General features: G+C 42.2%; 1 protein-coding gene across 1 annotated transcript; it reads right to left on the bottom strand.

Moving 5' to 3' along the window:
• Positions 1–1045: 1045 nt before the first annotated feature.
• ankrd49 (ankyrin repeat domain 49) lies at positions 1046–12946 on the bottom strand. The gene is made up of 3 exons (XM_079730621.1): positions 12841–12946; positions 11630–11873; positions 1046–2731 (listed from the first exon to the last, which is right to left on the bottom strand). The coding sequence occupies exons 2-3, from the start codon at positions 11858–11860 to the stop codon at positions 2222–2224; spliced, it is 741 nt and encodes a 246-aa protein (XP_079586747.1). The 5' UTR covers positions 11861–11873; positions 12841–12946; the 3' UTR covers positions 1046–2221.
• Between the last annotated feature and the right edge of the window lie 1858 nt (positions 12947–14804).

Genomic DNA, 14804 nt, shown 5'->3' with positions numbered 1-14804 from the left:
CAGGTGTGCTTAAGAGAATGACCTGTCCTGTAGCGAGGCAGGCTCTCATCATCCCCCTCTCTCAGCTCCCCTCACCACTCGTTGATTCAATGTTAAATTAATCAATTCTTTCTGGGTGGAAGAATTTCAGATTTCCTTCTTCGTCTCTTCTATGTGTACACGCATCTACATGCACTCACACACACACACACACACACACAGACCTTTGAAGTCTGAAAACACAGGTACATCGGTTCATTACTTACAGAAGGCGATAAACAGCGCCAGGGAAAGAAGGGAGGTAGAGAAGGATATAGTTACTATTATGTCATTTCCTACGAGGCCGTATTGCAGCAATTGGACTATACGGCACTTATAGGTGTTAAATTGGCATAGAAGAGCACCCCGTCAAGATAACCTTCCAAGTGATGCACTTTTGTACAATCTTGGGAGAATACATTACTTAACTTGGACACATCTTCTCATGTGAGTGGATTGTTGTAGCAGCAGTTCAGAGCTCTTCCATTGTCAAGTGGGACTGCTTCTACGCTGCAGAATGAAACTCACCAACACCAGACTATAAATCGATGCGCATGTTGATTGATGTAAGAGGGACAATTCGAACAAAAGAATCGTACCTACTGCAGCTTGCTGAATCCTTAAATACTTCAAGTGTTACATAGAAGCTTTTATAATAATATTCACAAGTGACCCAAGGTCGCTTTAGACGTAGTAGCTAAACAAATTAATACAGGAACAGAAAATAAAGAGGATAAGATTGCCAAGGATGGCAGACATAGAACAGAGACCATGGGCATTGAACAGATATGTTTTCAGTCATTTTTCAAAAGGTTTCCAAAGGCGCAGCTTGGCAGAACTTTGCCAGTATAGATCCAGAGGGTAGGAAATGCTAGTCTCAAGGCTCTGTCCCCAAAAGTCTTCCGGTTCGGAGCCTGTCTGGGGCTTTGCTGGGTCCATCCGACTGGACTCTGAGGCACTACTCAAGATTTGGTTATGGATTTGACCGGAATGAGAGAGTGGAGTCTGGGGATAGGAAGATGTTTTATTCAATGACACCCAGATTACAATTTCGGCCAGGCAGTTGACACCTCTTCAACACACTGGTGGTTGTGTAGCTGGAGACTAATGAATGAATAGAACAAAGATTCATTGTCTTCATTTACAAAATAACACATGTTGGATTGCACAACCCAGTTACCAAATTACTTGGTGTATAAATGTTCAATAATGTTGCAAAAATTATGTTTCCCCATGATCCCCAATTACTGCCGGCTGAGAGAAAAAATAATGAGGCAAGGCATCGCAGTGAATAATAAAATAATTTGTCCTTCAGAAAAGATGGTTGAGTAGTTAATATTTATAAATGTCTCTCATTTCGGAAAGCAATCATTGAACTTTTATATGAAGCCATTGAAATTAGCCAAAGGTTAGGACAATATCTTAAAAGTTTGCCCTGGTCACTGTTTCAGAGAACTGCTCAAAGAAAGTAGCGGTTAACCTAAGCAAGCATGGCTGGTAGGGCTGATACATGTGTAGGAGGCAGACAGTGGATTCAACATAATGACGGCATTTACTGAACTCTGTTGAGTACAGAAATCTTGCTGGGTATACAAGGTGACCTCCCACTGAGGATTAAGTCCTTCTCTTGAAAAGTGAATACCTGAAACCCCTTTAATACGAAAAGTAGTAGCAGAATTGTAAAGCAATATTAGACTTTGAAAGGACTTTAGGATTTTATAAATTAAAATGTCCCAATGCCACAGATAGAAATGATACAATAAACCCTGCCTGGGGAGAGCTGGATTACAAGATTTCACACAAAGATCCTGGTCCTAAAACTCAACTCATGATTTTAAGTCTCTTTTTTGGCTTATGTCTGATTGCTACTTAATGTCATTGTTTCCATATTTATTCCACAGACAAACTGTTTTAATTTCCATTTGTTTTAATTGTAAAAGAATACATAATGAGACCAAGCTTTATTTATTTGAAGAACGAGCACCAGTTAACTGTAGATCTGGTGTCCATTCCATACATAACACAGATAACATACATAACGTCACAACACAGCACTCAACACTCCACCTAGAATTAAAACAAGTCAACCGTCAGACATCTGTCTCCCAAAAATGTCACAAATGTGACCTTCAGTTTGTGTCTGTGTATCTGTGCGTGTGCGGCCCAATAGTAGAGTTCTTTGAGAGCGCGCGTGAGGTCAGCTCTAGTTCAGCAGGGCGGGGCTGGGGGGAAGGGAAGGCGGGGCGGCCACGTTCACGCAATCCTCCGCCATCTCGAACAGGAAGTAGTGGGGCCCGCTGCGCCGCGCCATCTGGGCGGCCGTCTCCCCGTTGCCGCTGCGGAGCTCCGGCCGCAGGCGGCGCTGGGACAGCAGCAGCTCCAGCGTGCGGGCCGAGTCCTCGGGGGGCTGGCTGACGTGGGCGGCCGCCAGGTGCAGCGGGGTCAGCCCCCCCGCCGTGCGCACGTTGACGTCGGCGCCCGCGCCCCGGAGCAGCAGAGTCGCCACGGCGACGCAGCCCCAGCGGCAGGCGCTGTGCAGCGGCGTCCAGCCGTCGGCTGTGCGGCCCTCCACCTCCGCCCCCGCGGCCAGCAGGGCGGCGGCGGCCTCCGCGTGGCCCCCGTATGCCGCGCGGTGCAGCGGCGTGTAGCCGTCGGCGTCGCGGCAACGCGCCAGCGACGGGTCGGCGGCGAGGAGGGAGCGGACAGTCGACAGCTGACGGGGAGAAAGGGAGTGGGAGGGGGAGAGAGAGGAGGAAGGATGGAGTAAGGGAGGGGTGGAGGAGGGAGAGAGAGAGAGCGAGAAGGGGTGGTGGAGAGAGAGAAGGGAATAAGAGAGGGAGGAGGGAGGAAGAGAGGGAGAAGAGGGGGGGAGAGAGAGAGAGGAAGGGTCGGATAGAGAGAAGGGAGTAAGAGAGGGAGGAGGGAGGAAGAGAGGGAGCAGGGAGTAGGAGAGGGAGGGAAGGAAGAAGAGGAGAGAGAGAGAAGGGAGTACGAGAGCGAGAGGTGGAGGAAAAAGACAGAGGAGGGAGAAAGAGAGAGAGAAGAACAGGGGTGGAGAGGGAGAGAGGAGGCGATAAGAGAGAGGATAGTGTGAGATGCATTGTAGAACCATGGGTATCGAACACAAGTCTCTTTCCTGAACGGCAGAGAGATCAGCACCATTTACTCATACACCTGACAAATGTGTAACATTACACTTGACTTGCAATGTTTCATAGAATGTGGATATCATTGCTTATTGTATGTAACCTAGAAATGTATGTGATGTGTACACAACCCAACTTGGCTTTATTTATCAGTGACCCAGTCACACATACACACGCACACAAACACCCATGCAGGCACCTGGCACACATTTTTTATTTCCTTGAAACCAATGTTAAAATGTCATGCTCATGGTGCTTAATGAAACACAAATATTAAAAGGGGAAATATTTAATAATCCCTCTCTCAGGGACTTTTTCGCCTCAATCGTTATTCATATTAAGCTTACTGCTATATACAATTCATTAAATTAAATAGAAATATCCCAACCCTGCAGTCAACATGATGAGAAGGTGCTGATTTAAAAATTATCGTCTGGAGGCCATGGCTGCATAACCGATCACTAATACAAACATCTTAATGTGGAGTGGATGCGTGGGGTTATGGCTCTCGTTTACACCTGTAACCTCTAATTATTTGGAACCTAGAGAAAGTTTTGCACAGTGCGGTTTTAAATATAGAGTCACCGGTCTTCCAAACCTCATCATGTGACTCGCTCAACGCCGTCAGCTTAAAAAAAAAGTGAAAAAAGACTTTTGGGAAACTATATTTTGCATATTATAAGAACCATTTGACATGCTTATATTACATTTGACAACAAAATCGTATTTTAAACGAGGCTATAAAGCCTTTTGTGATCATTGCTGTTGGCTCTCCTGTACAATTGTGTTCATAACCTCACCAGTTTAACTGGTAGGTGAATATGTTCTGAACCTCACTAGTTGAACTTGTAGGTCAATGCGTTCTGAACCTCACTAGTTGAACTGGTAGTTGAATGTGTTCTGTGTCTTACCAGTTGAACTGGTAGGTGAATGTGTTCTGTGTCTCACCAGTTGAACTGGTATGTGAATGTGTTTTGCACCTCACCAGTTGAACTTGTAGGTGAATGTGTTCTGTCTCAGCAGTTGAACTGGTAGTTGAATGTGTTCTGTGTCTTACCAGTTGAACTGGTAGGTGAATGTGGTCTGTGTCTCACCAGTTGAACTGGTATGTGAATGTGTTTTGCACCTCACCAGTTGAACTTGTAGGTGAATGTGTTCTGTCTCAGCAGTTGAACTGGTAGGTGAATGTGTTCATAACCTCACCAGTTTAACTGGTAGGTCAATGCGTTCTGAACCTCACTAGTTGAACTGCTAGTTGAATGTGTTCTGTGTCTTACCAGTTGAACTGGTAGGTGAATGTGTTCTGTGTCTCACCAGTTGAATTGGTAGGTGAATGTGTTCTGAACCACACCTGTTGAACTGGTAGGTGAATGTGTTCTGAACCTCACCAGTTGAACTGGTATGTGAATGTGTTTTGCACCTCACCAGTTGAACTTGTAGATGAATGTGTGCTGAACCTCAGCAGCTGAAAGTAGATCGATACTAATGACAAAGGCAATTTCAGAAGACATTGTGTGTAACCAGCTATGAAGGCCTAGGCTGGCGCTTAATTGCTGGTTTTAAAATGACACTGTGAAGCGTTTTAAGTAATGTATTAGCTAAAATCAATGTTTTCATTCATAAGTATGTTCTCATCTGTGTAAAATTACCGCTGCCAATAATTTGATTTATACTCAGCGAAGAATTTCTTATCTGTGTTTACATTGAACGGGTAAGTCCAAAGGAAGCTTCAATGTCTCTCGGTCTATGAAAAACTATAACGGCCGAGAGGGACATGAAGCACTACGTGGTACTAGCTAAGGCTAATCGCGTTTCCGCTCAGAGCCAGAGTGACTGAAACGTAGAAGGAGCTAAGCGAGACACGCTTGTCACTGCCCCGGACAATTTGGAAAGTCTGCACTGCACTTTCATTCATAATGCAAGATCATACTTATACCACGCCTCAGGGGAAGGAATCCTCGTCACCAAAAAAGTGAAACAGGGAATTTAAAAGGCGACTTGACCGGCGAATTCAAAAAACGTGTCATGTTGTCATAGAATCTTGGCCCATTCCGCCTACCGTAGTTGCAACCAGAATCAAACGCACATTTGATAAAGTGAGGCGCTTGAGAGCACTATTAGTTTGAATGAAAAATACAATTGTACCACAAGATGGGAGAAATTTCTACACAGTGTCCCTTTAAACGATTTGTAACTTTTCAAGGGTTGAATAGAGTTCGAACAGAGTTCGAATAGAGTTCAAACAGAGTTAAAGAGTTGAAAGTATGAATGGAAAGGTTCAGCTTTTGTTAAATCCACCTTTGAGCGCGTTGACTTTAAACAATCCAATTTGAACGATTTTTAGACAATGTTCTAAATGTTTGTTTTAAACGGTAAATAAACTGTAAACAAACAAATGGCGACAAGAAAGGCCATTGTATTAGCCGCAGCGTCCATGATAATGATATTTGACGAGTTTACAGAAGGTCTAGAAGTTGTCGATCTCGTAGAAAGTATACTGCAGACAAGGAATTCAGACGATTCAAGAATAGAGGGCTACGTCACCGAAGTTGTGCCCACTTACTGCGTTGTCACATTCAGATCACATTTTAGGATCCACAAGACATCAGTTGAAGTAAGGGTGTAGATAGGCTATATGAAACGATTAACGTATTGCTTTATGTGTAGGAAAGGAATTAATGTTTTCAATAAAGACATAGGAATTGTTTAAATGTTGCACAGTTCTTGCTATAGTTTAGGGTTAATCTCCATCTGGGAGCACATATCTTGCAGTCCGTGATCCATGTCTGCTTGCGGAGAACTACCTCTTCTGACAGTTTTTCTATGTTTGCGAATGTTTGAGGCATTGGCACGCTTAACAGAACATGTTCGAAATCGTTTGCGAGCGTTCGCTTATGTTTGCGACTTTGAACACACCTCAGGACTCAATGGACGTCAATGAGAGAAAATGGAAAATCTTAATCGATAACTAAAATTGGATTTGATTCAAAACAGGGTGGTTTGCTAAATGTTTGAAGTTCAAAGGTTACAGATTGACAGATTGATTGTTAAAGGTCAAATGGCATAAAAATGTCACTTCATGAGGTTTTCTAATAATAATATGAGTACCCCTACGTGCCTATGGTCCCCCAGTGGCTAGAAATGGCGTAAGGTCTAAAACGAGCCCTAGGGATCCTGCTCCGCCTTTGAAAATAATGAAAGCTCAGAAGGGCCGATTTGGAATTTGCCCCAAATGTCGTCCTAAGGGGCCAGGTTACCTCCCCTTTCTCTGCTTTGCCCGGCCAGAGAATTAGGCCCACCAATGAGACAATGAGCTACGACGGTGCGAGCACCACATGTGTGTGTGAATACCAGTGTTGAGAGTAACGCATTACAAATGTAATACATTACTTTTTGCTGTAAAGCGGTAATGTAAGGCATTACAAAAAAAAAAGGTAATGTTTTACTCTGTACAAATCTCAGTAATGCGCGTTACAATGCATCTTTTTATACAAATTTGCCAACACCGCGAGATTCGCAGAGGAGAAAGCAATCTGCGCAAATGTTCCTACCTCTTACTGCTAGAGGAGGAGATCACGGCAGCAGCCGAGTCCAGGGGGGCTGGTTGCAGTCTTTTCGCTCGGTTCTCCATATCAACAGTAGGGCTAGAAACGGAGTGAAAAGACTAACAACCAGCCCGCCTTTCAGCTTCCGGTCAAGGAGCAATGAGACTTCCAACCGAAATCAATGGATTTACAAAATGCCAAATAAAACACGACAGAAACTGTATTTCACTACGATACTTGATTTGAAACATCAACGAACACCACTAACCACTCGGTGAGTTGCACATTTCTGAAACAAATGTTTAGGGTTGTTTTAAGGCCAGTTGTGAATACCCATAGCCAGCCATTGTGAAGCAGGCAGGGGCGATTCAAAATGAGCCAAATACCCGAGACAGGACCAATAGTCAAATTTTTGGTGTCAACCACTCTATTTCATCCTAGACAAACCACAAAGGGGGCTCAATGTTTTTTTTATTTACAATCTACCATAGTAGACTCTAGCTCTATTGATTTCAATATGAATACCTAAAGTTACAGCATTTCTATTATAAAATGTATTGCACCATGAGCCATAACTGCGACCATTATATTGTACTTTTGTTAGTCCTAAGCCTAGCTCAGTCATTATGCCATACCACACCTCCTGCTGTGTAATGAGCTGCATTGAACACAAGATCTATTGAGAACACCAAACCCATATTTCCTGTTATTTTGGTGAAAGTAATGCAAATGTAATGTAAAAGTATTGTAATACCTTTCAAAGACATACAATTCAAAAAAATACAATTCAAAGACAGCAATATTGTAATGTAACTACTTACTTTGAAATGACAGTAACAAGTAATAAATAATGCATTACTCTTTTGAAGTAACTTGCCCAACACTGGTGCACTCAGTGCGTTTACATGCAGAGTCATTATCGGATAAACAAACAAATAAGACCTCAACCGGACTTTTAAAATGCATGTAAACATCTTTACCCGATCTACTTCGGATCGAAATTGGTACATGAACGGACAAGCGAGATTGGATAAAAACACCTAGATAACTTGATCATAGTCCGGTTTCTACCTGCATGTAAACCAGCATCGTATATCGTATGGGATTTCTCGTTCTGCGCATGCTCGAGATATTGCGGCCAGAAACAATTCTTATTTCTTTATAAATATAAATATTAAATTATTTCTTTATATATTTATGGTTGTCGTTGTAGGAAAACGAGAAACGGCGATTTATTTAAAGCAGACATATTATGGTGCTTTCCCAACAAGTAATCATAGTATTTGAGTTCCAGAAAACATATTTTTGAAGCTGATTACTGGAAATAGTTTTAAGGAAAAAAAAATCTCATCTACCGCTTTTCCCCTCTGTTTCAGTCCCTTCAGAATGCGCTGTTTCTGGTGTCTGTAGCTTTAATACAAATGAGCTGCTGCCCATTGACCAATGAGCTGTCAGACTGAACCACAGCATGGAGGAGAAGGGATTGTTGCCGTTTGCGGACTCCTGGAGCTCTATATCTTTATCTAACCCTAACCCTTTAATAAAATATAATGTAATAATAATCATATTATATATGGGTATTTATATAATATTATATCTAATATCACGGCCAAAAGCTATGTGCGCCTCGGATGATATTACAAGTCTTATATTATAAGACTCGTAGTGGGGGATATCTCGGCCATGGTTGGGAAGAATTGGGAGAAAGGTACCGTAGGACATTTTCTCATTAATGAGTGTGCCTTAAGCAACAATATATTAAAATTAAGCTGAATTATGACACAGCGACCAAAGTCATTTTCAGAAGACCTGGAATTGTACTATTTCTATATAGTCCACAATCATGCATCAACATTTTAAATGTTTTTTTGGATGTTATATTTACAACATGAGCTTACAAATTATAATTACATATGTCCCATCTTAAAACACCATTTTCAGAAACTCATTCAAAAACATATTTGCACTGTGAGAAATGTAAAAAACGAGAATATATGAGAATGTTGGAACCATCCACATCAATATCTTTAAGACATGTACAGCTTTGCAAAACCATGTGAAGGCACTTGCAACAATATTTTAAATATTTTCTTCTCTATTACTCACAACATAGGTTTAAAAACTATTAATTGATCCCATTTCAGAACACTGCTTTCTGTAACTAATTTAAACATATTTGCACTGGGAGGAAATGCCCAAAACAGAATAAAGTGCAAAAAAAATGAAATAAAATAAAAAAAAAATCTGTAATAATGATTATGCTGCTGCATTGTGCTGTGAAAATTGTTAATAATAATTTAAAAAAATATATATATATTTTTTGTGCCAATGATTATGCTGCCAATGTGTGCCAATGATTATGCTGCCCCATGCCAGTGGTGGCACGCGTGCCTAGGGTTGCCGACCCCTGATGTACGGAATTTGCCGGCCAGCATTAGTAAACAGTAAAAAAAGAATGTGTAGAGGTTTCCAATCAACACTGTCGAATATACACGCCTTCTGAAACCCTCATCCACTCGCGCTAATTAGTTAGCTTCAGTAGAATATCTCTGTAACTAATCATGAAACAAGGTGTAACTCCGCCCCATGCAGTTATTGGTTTCCGGCCCAGACTCTGTGCCGTCTCCCCCCAGAAGTTCTGCTATGATATGCCACGGCTGCTGGGTCTGGATATTTCCCTGTAGTGCATGCAATTAAACTGAGCTAATGTCTTAAGGGGAACATCAGGCTCAGCTATCTTCTAATACTAGAGGATACTGCTTCATGCACGTGTGCTGCTGCAACATCAACTAGGGATGCTCTCATTAGCTTTTTTTGGGCAGATCACCGATTGCTGATCACCGGAATTGGAATCGGCCCTGATCGCCGATCACAGGTTGGGAATGGGGAGTTTCCATTTCAACTGTTCTATATATTGTGTAGAAATATATATTGATTTACTATTTATAGCAATGGAAGTAAGTATTCTGAACAGACTAGAGGAATATGATTAAGAGCTGAGGAAGTATGGGAAGTCGACCACTGCTTATTTATTGTAAGGCAACAAATGTAACATATTTTACTCTCCTATTAGGTCATGTTGATTATGAAGACACTGAAACCAATACCACCCATGCCCGACTAGTAACCAGTTGGGCAAACAGGGTTTCCCAAAGCACTTAACAGTTTAGGCAGCCGCCACAACAACACACGCCTGCCGCACTAACTGAGTTGTCGATTTATTTATTTTTGATTGTAAATATTATACAAAAGTATAAAATAACCTCAACTTCCTTCACTCTCTGTGAATAGATCAAGAAAGACTTGCGGCCCGACATCCTGCATGTAAATAAGCATAACGTACATGATCCACCTGTAAAAGGGTGCAATTACCAATTAGGGCCCTTGAATTGATATTTTCAAAACCACGGGGGCTGTAGTGTGTAGCGATCTAGATGTCAGCATTGCCATAAGCAGTGACGGCGATTACTGTGTTAATGTGAGTAAAACGGCAAGAAAGAAAGGCTGTAGCCAATTAGCTAACTGTATAAATCACTCCCCAACATTTGCCTAACAACCTGTCATGGCTACCATTCTTTAACTTAGCCTATTTCTTAGCATTGGATGGACGTTTTTTTTTAATAAATATAAACATCTCTGCATTTTTGGAGGTCAGTCGATTCTCGTCTACAACATTCGCTGCTGTGCTGAAAGTCTGAAAAATATCTTGCTTACTGTCAATTGAGTGATGGATGACTGAGTCTCTGAAGGGTTAGATCGCTTTACTGGCTATTCTCTGGCTTGCCATGATCACCGTATTCTTTGACCTGACGGATTCTCAGATGTCTAATGAGGTTTGTGGAATTAATCCTTGATTTCCACCATGTCATGCCGATAAACAAAGGTGTCTTTTTCAGACACCTTAAAGAACTGTCAGACAGGTGAAGTAATTTTAGCGATCTTCTGTTGGCGTGCACAGAGAAAAGTCTTCTGATCGGCATCTATAGAAAGCACCGATCAAACACTTTAAAACTAATTAGTAATCGACCAATATATCGGCCGGCCGATAGAATATTTCCCCGGCATGATTTACAGAGAGTTCATTAAATGTTCCTTTTTTTAAATTGAGACTTGTTACATTTGTTATCATCATTGTGTCATTTCTATTATGTAAATTGAGGGGGGAAAAGCAGTATCAGCTTAGCCTGGAAATCCAGGGCCACATCTAGAAACCTGTAGGGTCTGGCAACGAGGAATGAAAATTGCATGCACCAAGCATGCAATTGAAAATATCACTGGATAACACACATTGGATAACACTACGAGCGATCAGAACAATACAAGGGGTGACGTATACAGACCAGCTGAGCTAGATAAGACTCTTTCCGTATCCAGTCGGTAAAAAAGCAAAGTTTTTGGCCCGCTTATTTCAGATACACCGATGTGATTGGTTAATGTTCTGGGCCAAGGAAATCGGGGAATGAGTATATTGCTCGTTGTATGCAACGCACTGACGTATGCAAATTGTGCCCTCGCAAGAACTCTTGATTTCCCATGTAGTATCGGTTCCAAATATCGGCTCAAGAAAATCGGTGTCGGTGTATCGGTCATCAGATAAGGCTGATGAAAAAAAACTCAGTATCGGTCCTAAAAAATCAATATCGTTCAATCCCTAAAACTAATATCTGCCAATAATGATTGGCGGCCGATAGATCGGAGCATCCCTCACACAGACTGTTCGTAGAGATGTTGGTCCATGGACATCCCTGGTCCAGGATTTGTGTTTCTTGTTGGTTTTCGAATTTGAGGAAAGCACAAGCACCTTTTCGCGTTACCAGTGCTACAGTGATACTGCAGACCCATATGAAGCGGTACTCTCGCATGTTACAAACTAGCTGAGCGTCACCGTTCCCATTCAAAAGAAAAAAAACACACACTCACCCGGTTCTTCTCCGCTGCCCAGAGCATGAGCTCCTCGGGGCGGTCCTGGAGCGAGTTCTCCTTCTGACAGAGCCATTGCTCAGTCTCCTCCTCCTCCTCCTCTTCCTCCTCCTCCTCCTCTTCCTCCCCGGCGACACCCTCCCCGGTCCAGAGGCTGCTGGCCCCGCGGGGGATCAAGTGTCCATGGGTCTTCAGAAGCTCCAGCTGGTTGAAGTCCTCGGGGAAGTCCATTCCGGCAGTGTTTCTGCGTTATGGATGGATGGGTGGAGGAGTTATGCAAATTGCACACACACACGCACACGCACACACACACAGACAGACAGACAGACAGACACAAACAGACAGACAGACAAAAAACATTTGTTATTTAAAAAGAGGACCATGAAGTAGATAATGAGTTGAGCAAGTGACCTAAGCTGGAGGCTTAGCTCAGGAGGTAGAGCGGGTTGCTTTGAAACTAAAAGGTTGCTAGTTTGTTCGTTTTTACGTATGCTGGAATGGACATTTGAAATATCCTCACAATTACAAATTAGGAAAAATTGGAAAGACCTTTGGGATAATCCCTGGGGAAGCAGCAGCAGGCTGCCCTGTAACACCTGTCTGACCGTTTTGACTAAGAAGGCAGACCTGGTCTGCATGGATACATCCTATCCACTTTCAGTGCCAATCCCTTCTGGTCGGAGGAATAGATTGATTAGAACCAAATGGGAAAATAACTCATTTATTCCCATTGCAACAACCTAATTATAAAATAAGTGGTAGCCCTGTGGAGTCTTGGGATGGACATGGACGAGGGGATGTGGAATGCATGAACTAGGGAATTAAATATATGGATACCTAGGGGATGTAAAAATCGTGTTAATGAATCAGAACACTCTACATATGAGCGGTTCCCTATAGCTGAGCATACACAGCAGCGACCAATCTCTTACATGGGGAACACACCTGAGGCTCCGACCAGGTCAAGCCACACGTAAATATACTCATCATGTCTGTATATGCTATGGTTAAGACCAGTACTTTATTGGAAGGGGGTAGGCTGTGTAATCAGAGAGGAGCCTTACTATATGAGTTGCACGACATTGACTCATCAAGGAATGTCAGAATATACATCGACATAAAGTTTGAAATATCTTAATTTTTTGTTTGCTAACCATAAGTTAGGAAATGGACATTAAGTGATACTGTAACGTTACTTCACCAATACGTACGATGCTAGTGAATTGCCTTGTGTTGTTGCCAAGTCAGCTGCTACCGGTACGCTATTGCAGTCACTACCAGTAAATGCACTATAAAAGACCAAGTTAACAGATGATATTGTAACCAACTACCCATCCAATGTAAACGAATTTACCTGATATTCGATTTCAAAACAAACCCCGGATCTCCTCCGTGGATGACGCTCGCCTTCGCTAGACTGATGGGAAATGTAGTTTGTATTAGGTACGATTGAGGTGGAGAATTTGGTATTACAAACTACAAGACCCATCGGCATTCATAGCCAGTAAAGCCGGCTACGGAAACAGCAGCTCGTTATTTTTCGTAATCAACTTCATCACGAAGGCAACATCAATTGATTAAAGCTTGGTATAAAATATGCGTCGCTTTACATTTATGGATTAGGTCTGTTGCATCCACCATGTGCTGGTGGTTCTATGGGTTTTATTTGTTGCTGCTGACAAGTGACAGGAAGGTAGATTTCTCAATAATTCCTGAGACATTGGACAAAACACGTCCAACAATTTAAGGTTTAAAAATGAAAATATTTTCGATTGTAAAATGTATCAGGATTAATAATAGAATGTATTCAACACAATTACCCACCTCAGTTTTATTGAATCATTATATCAAATCTATCTCAGTTAGTTAATGACTGCTAACTACATCTAAACCAGTCAGTCAATCATTCATATTACAATTAGGGCATTTAGCAGACGCTTTTATCCAAAGCGACTTACATCGGTAATACACACATTGACACACCGACGGCAGTCAACCATGCAAGGCGACAGCCAGCTCGTCAGGAACAGGGATACATCACTAAGCTAGGAGGAACTAGCAACCTTTCGGTTACATGACAACTGCTCTACCTCCTGAGCTAAGCCGACCCATTCATATGTACGGAGACGTAATGCATTCCGTTGAGAAAGGACATTAAAAAAAATGGTGCTCTGTTTTTCCTAATTGACAAGATGCCTCAAAATCCCAAGAGTAGCTCCCATTCAAGAGCAAGAAGTAAACATGTCCCGCCTGTTTCAGTTTAATCCAGTTTTATTGTGGTTTATGTTTGAAACATCGGTATATCGACCCCCTACTTGAGACTACCTCTGTAAGGCTGATTGACAGCGGCATCAACTGTCCTCCATGCAGGTGAGAGATTCTCTTGGGATTTTGAGGTCTCAAGTGAATGCATTATATAATTGAAAAGGAGAAATAATTAGTAGGATAGCCTGAGAATAAAGAGAGTCAAGAAATGTAGGCACTCAACCACTGGAAACTCCCACAGGTAGTCCGTGTAATGACTTGAATGAGACGCCACAAACAAGCAGGCAGGCTGCTACAGGGACAAGAGAAAGGGTCCAAACAAGGCAGAGACGTTCCAGAGGAATATAAACACTAAAGACCCAACTCAGCAAGGCCTAGAAAGAGAACAGCAAATTAAGAAAGCAGATATGGCACATTAAACAGAAAAAGACACACATAAGCACACAATGCGAATCGCCAAGCACCACCACACAGAGAATGAGGCTAGAAATACCATCTCCCTTCAGTATACAAAGTGAGGCAATTTGGTCTGACATACATTGCGCTAAGGCCAAAGCAATTGAAAGTCATTGGGCCCACTTACAGTCATACAAGGATTTAAACAGTCCTAAGCTTCTTTTATAGTTCTGCACTGTTGACAAGACAAGACACAATTACACCGCGGAAAAGTACGCATCAAAGATTGGGCCTCTCAAACACTATTATTAACCTCCACAAAGATTATATCGAGCAACACCCAGACTTGAGTTATTCATCTTTCTGCACTCTTCATCCCCTTCTACGTCAGTGCCAATACCATGAAAAGGCAAAGATGATGCTTGACGTCTTGAGAGAACATTGGGTATCTCAGTGTAGCAAGCTCAAGGATAGTTTTGGGCTTGTTTGTTGCTCTCCTCCAAGTGAAGCATGT

This window comes from Pollachius pollachius (assembly GCF_949987615.1).
Source record: "Pollachius pollachius genome assembly, chromosome: 2".
Lineage (NCBI taxonomy): Eukaryota > Metazoa > Chordata > Actinopteri > Gadiformes > Gadidae > Pollachius > Pollachius pollachius.
The sequence above is the reverse complement of the archived record's forward strand: the minus strand, read 5'-3'. Positions and strand labels throughout refer to the sequence as shown.

Coding starts and splice junctions, on each gene's coding strand:
- ankrd49 (XM_079730621.1), bottom strand. CDS start 11,860: ATGGACTTCCCCGAGGACTTCAACCAGCTGGAGCTTCTGAAGACCCAT. Junction 2,732..11,629: donor GGGCAGCGGAGAAGAACCGG/GTGAGTGTGTGT, acceptor TCTCCCCGTCAG/CTGTCGACTGTCCGCTCCCT.